At 38.9% G+C, this 5,000-nt stretch overlaps 1 protein-coding gene and 1 long non-coding RNA gene across 8 annotated transcripts in view; one reads left to right on the top strand and one right to left on the bottom strand.

Annotated features, from left to right (window-relative positions):
- Nucleotides 1–1,973, bottom strand: part of LOC125141219 — a 2,554-nt gene extending 581 nt beyond the window's left edge. The window contains exons 1-5 of one of the 4 annotated variants that reach the window (XR_007140589.1): nucleotides 1,766–1,973; nucleotides 1,201–1,239; nucleotides 931–982; nucleotides 363–692; nucleotides 1–39 (exon numbers count right to left, since the gene is read on the bottom strand). The exon at nucleotides 1–39 is cut by the window's left edge and continues 581 nt beyond it. This is a non-coding gene — a long non-coding RNA (uncharacterized LOC125141219). Of the gene's footprint in view, nucleotides 40–362; nucleotides 693–930; nucleotides 983–1,200 lie in introns of all 4 variants that reach the window. The other 3 variants (XR_007140587.1, XR_007140590.1, XR_007140588.1) reach the window with 3 other exon arrangements.
- A 118-nt stretch (nucleotides 1,974–2,091) lies between these two features.
- Nucleotides 2,092–5,000, top strand: part of zeb2b (zinc finger E-box binding homeobox 2b) — a 76,492-nt gene continuing 73,583 nt past the window's right edge. For all 4 annotated transcript variants that reach the window (XM_047813848.1, XM_047813846.1, XM_047813847.1 and 1 more), the window contains exons 1-2: nucleotides 2,092–2,230; nucleotides 3,974–4,220. In XM_047813848.1, coding sequence (XP_047669804.1) covers nucleotides 4,133–4,220 — 88 coding nt within the window. In that variant the 5' untranslated portion in view covers nucleotides 2,092–2,230; nucleotides 3,974–4,132. The remainder of the gene's footprint in view (nucleotides 2,231–3,973; nucleotides 4,221–5,000) is intronic.

Raw genomic sequence — 5,000 nt, 5'->3', positions numbered from 1 at the left:
GGCAGCGCGCGCACATGGAGCACGAGATCACCGTGCAAACTGGAGAGAGAGAGAGAGAGAAAGAAAGAAAGAAAGAAAGAAAGAAAGAAAGAAAGAAAGAAAGAAAGAAAGAAAGAAAGAAAGAAAGAAAATTGTTTTGCACGGGTCACGCGGTTCTTCTTGTAAATAACGTGCATTTTGCCGTTAGGCTCGCGCGTGACTCTAAACTCTGGAAGCTTCACGAGACACAAACCACATGCACGTGGGCCTATAAATTCCTTAGTGAGCCTATTTTAATTTGCATCCTCTGAACCGACACTAGTACCACTGCTACTGCTACTACTGCTAATAACACATACATACATACATTTATAAATACCCACATCACATGTCTCGATGACTCCTCACGCGCTGTGTCTCTCTTTCCTAATTCCACGTGCTACAAAGCCTTTCCCCGGCTTTGCGCGCGCTCCGCTCCGATCTGATTGGCTTTGAACGGAAACATGGGCTCGAGCGATCGCACGAACGCGCGCTCCCGCAGCCCTGATTGATGATTTAATCATCTATAAACTGGATCTGTAGGTACAGCCAATCACGTCCCTCTTTAGGTGGGGCTCCCCCGACCTCCTCATCCTCCTCCTCCTCCTCCCCCTCCTCCTCCTCCTGCCCCCTCCCTAAGTCACCGGCTCACGTGCACAGGACACTTTTCCCATCTATTAAGTCGAGCATTTAAAGAATAAATAAATCAATTATATATATATATATATATATATATATATATATATATATATATATATATATATATATAGAGAGAGAGAGAGAGAGAGAGAGAGAGAGAGAGAGAGAGAGAGAGAGAGAGAGAGAGAGGAAGAGTACAATGGTATGCTACAATTAAAAAAAAGATAAATAATACAAATAAGTAAGTAAGTAAGTAAATAAATAAAAACTCACAGCTGACACATCTGGAATGTGCTGGAGAATACTGACGCTATAATCACAAGCTCTTTCAATTTAAATAAAAATAATAATAATAATTTAAAAAATAAATAAATAAATAAATAAACAAACAAACATTCAAGCACATAGATAGCAACTATGGGGTATTTCAACATCTTCTTTAATTCGCAGTCCAGAGTAAAAATCTTCATTCTGCATAATGAATGAATATGAATTATGAATAATATTATTTTATATATACATATATAAAAAATTAGGACCTACCAAGATCCACTGGATTCCTCTCATATGATGAAAATGACGCTTTGGGACAAGACAAAAACTCTGGTATAACATTTCATATGTTGAATTATCTTTATTATTTATTTATTTTTATTTATTGCGGCTTAAACGGACGCGCGACTGTTAAGACGGAAACTCGTATTAACCACAAATTCTGTCGCACTTGAAGGCAGCACGAGGCACCGCGTTAAAAAGACTAATAGGCTCCGTCCCAAACCGCGCACTACACTACTAAACAGCGTAGAACACAATCAGCTGGGGGAAAAAAATCATCAAATTTGTAGAAAAACTCACGAGCAATCTGGGACGTGGCACAAAATTATTCAACGACGATGAGCAAAAAAAAAAAAATTAAAATTAAATAAATAGATAATAAAAAAACATCCAAATAGTCGTTTGATTTTGATTAGTTTATAGAAAGATTAACCAGTTATGGGTCCGGATTTAACACTAACGTCAGTCGAAATATGACTTTCTTATAATTATAATAAAAATTACTAAAGAAAAAAAAGAACTGGAGAAGATGAAGAATAAAAAAGCAACAAACTTCTCACGCTTCCCATGAGATGCGCACTGCTCCATTATCCCTCCGTGTGAAGATAGGTGGCGTGTGTCGTGTGTCTCAGCCCCTCTCCCTCTCCCTTGCTCTCTCTCTTTCTCTCTCCTCTGTAGTAGTGCAGAAAAGAAAGACACACACACATACACAGAGAGAGAGAGAGAGAGAGAGAGAGAGAGAGAGAGAGAGAGAGAGAGAGAGAGAGAGAGAGAGAGAGAGAGAGAGAGAGAAATGTCATTAGAAGAGGCGTAACGCGTCAGTCCGTGCGCAGGTTGCTTTCCTGGAGTGGCTGAAAGGGATCAGTCCCAAACCTGAGCGCCAGGAATAACGGTCCTTCCTTCCCGAGCACTTTTTCTTTACTCCCCCTTTTTCCCCCCTCACCGAGGCGTTGCTATCGGATCGCTTAAGGATCCGCTTCGTTTCCACAACCGGCTCGGACACGATACGCGCGTAAAGGTAGGTGACACTTCTTATATCCACCCTTCCTTCAGTATCAAACGTTTGTTTTGGTTTGTTTTCTGTTTGTTTGTTTTAAATCACTTATACACACTGAATCCTTTTTTTTTAAATTTTTTTTTTATTTTTACATTTTTTTAATTGCATCATGTTTTATTTTCCAAACTGTCCAAACACTTTACCTTTAAACTCACCTGCGCAGGTAAAAGCTGTGCACCTTCTTTAAGACGCAAAACAAACCAAATATCGATGTCAGTCTGATAGTTATTTATTTATTTATTTATTTTGACATTACGTTATGATTTTTATGTTATGATTTTTTTTGTAAAGAAAAAATAAAGTTACAGAAAATTGAATCATATATTGTTTGGCGTTTTTTTTCTTTTTATAAATAAATACCTTTCTTGGTAAGACTCGTTTATTTTGAACGAAACACTGGCATTTTAAAGAAAATCTATTTCTTAGAGAATATTATTACACAAATGACAACACGCTCATGGTGTCTTGTTTTCTCCTGGTATCATCATGCCTTGCGTGATGTAGGCTAGTTTTTGGCCAGTGTGTCATCTTTTTCTTTCTTTCTTTCTTTCTTTCTTTCTTTCTTTCTTTCTTTCTTTCTTTCTTTCTTTCTTTCTTTCTTTTTTGCTTACTGTCCTTTTCTTTCTTTCTGGATATTTTTGCAAGTCCAGGGCAACAAACTGATAGGCAGATATCCAGAGACAGACACCACAATGACTCAAGATCAATCCAACACATCATATTAACCTTCATAGAAAGCATACAAAAGCTAAGAGGTGCGCGAGCTGACATGCAAAGTCTTCCATGCAAAATACTACTACTACTACTACTACTACTACTACTACTAATAATAATAATAATAATAATAATAATAATAATAATAATAATAATAATACTAATACTAACATTTTGCAGATTACGCACTATGACTAAAGGAGTTTGCGCACAAAAACTGCGCGTTTTATATGCATGCACCAAACGTGACACACTCATATGAAATACCTTTTTTATTATTATTTTTATTTAAAAGATTTGCATGCAGAATTTATTTCATGATCATCGTGGGCCAAAGTCCAGTTTATTATTTTTTAAAGAAATGTTCTTTTTCTTTCTTTCTTTCTTTTAAACTCTGTCTATTATTTATAATCCGTGTTTATAAAAAGCGGCAATTATTTTAATCCGTGTTTATTCTAATGATCTGTGGTTGTGCTGCATGTGGGAACGCGTTCTCCTTTGACCCCTACAGGATAAAGTGCAACAGTTAGAGTGGATATTTGAAACACAGCCGCTTTGGGGATTCAAAGAATGATACAAAGTCATTCTGGATATTATAGCAGTCGTTATCAGGGTTCTAAAAATAAAGGACGCAAAATCTACTCTTTCAGCTATTCACTCCGGGAACCGGGACGTACATTGTTATTGCTGATTCTCCCGTCTCTCTCTCTCTCTCTCTCTCTCTCTCTCTCTCTCTCTCTCTCTCTCTCTCTCTCTCTCTCTCTCTCTCTCTCTCTCCGGTTGCCTCGCGCTCTCCAGTCTCCAACGTCCCGGTTAATCTTTTCTTCACCCGCATTTCAATCCCGTCTTTCCGATTGTAAAAAAAAAAAAAAATCTCCATGCATTTTTCTTTTTTCTTTTTCTTTTTCTTTTTTTTTTTTAAAGAAAGACAAACAAACCAACAAACAAAACACCACACACATATCCACTCTTTCTGTTTGCTTGCTTTAGATCCTCCAGCCTGCCGCCGCTGATTGAAGGGAAGGAAGGAGAGTCGCGTCCATGCGAGCCGCTGTCTGATCCACACACACACACACACACACACACACCACACCACACCACACACATATACACACACGTACACACACACGTATACACACAAGCCCGTCGATGAGGCAGCAGCAGCAGGAGCAGCAGATCATGGCGGATGGCCCCCGGTGCAAGCGACGGAAGCAAGCCAACCCGAGAAGGAAAAACGGTAAGAGGAAAAAAAAAAAAGGCTGGGAAGTTGAGTTGTGCTCGGGGTTTAAAAAAGAAGAAGAAGAAGAAGAAGAAGTAGGAAAGAAATGAGATGCACTCCGCTGACGGAGTGCTTGGAGTGCGCTGCGTTATTTATTACTGTATTTTTTATTTTTATTGCATTGTGTTTAAATGTGTGAGAAGTGCACGCGCGATTTGTTGGTATGTGTGTGTTTAAGTGTGTGTGTATGTATGTGTGTGTGAATGTAAGGCTTTGCGTGTTTGTGGGAGTGTAGTCAGTTCAAGAGGAAAGTTTGGCACTCTTCTTGTCTCTCGCTTTATTTCCCATTAGACTAAAAATACCGTTATTCGCGTTATGCGCGCGCGCTCTGTCCGATCCTTTACTGTACAACACAGTCTGCTTCAAACGTTTGCTTGAATTTCAAACTATGCATATGATATGCATGTCACTCCGTACACACTTCTGCATGCTATACTAATCTATAAAGCTCTCTTTTATTTCTGGGATATACACAGTGCGCTGTGCATTTTATTTCTGTATACAGAATAAACAGATACAGAAGCACGCGCAATTTATTTTCCTCGCGCAATGTTGTGATCGGATTAGTGTGTTGTGGTGTTTTAAAAGCACTTCATTATTTTTCCTCCCCTTGTGCATGTTGTCAATGTTAGTGTTGTTTGTAAGGAAGGGAACGGGGTTAGTGCCCTTTGTAGTGCGCGTTTTCTTAGTGCTGCTGGAGTGCACGCGGCGAAATGGCGCAGGAGCTCATAGACGTGT

Source organism: Tachysurus fulvidraco, chromosome 5 (genome assembly GCF_022655615.1).
Source record: "Tachysurus fulvidraco isolate hzauxx_2018 chromosome 5, HZAU_PFXX_2.0, whole genome shotgun sequence".
NCBI classification, from domain to species: Eukaryota; Metazoa; Chordata; class Actinopteri; order Siluriformes; family Bagridae; genus Tachysurus; species Tachysurus fulvidraco.
The sequence above is the reverse complement of the archived record's forward strand: the minus strand, read 5'-3'. Positions and strand labels throughout refer to the sequence as shown.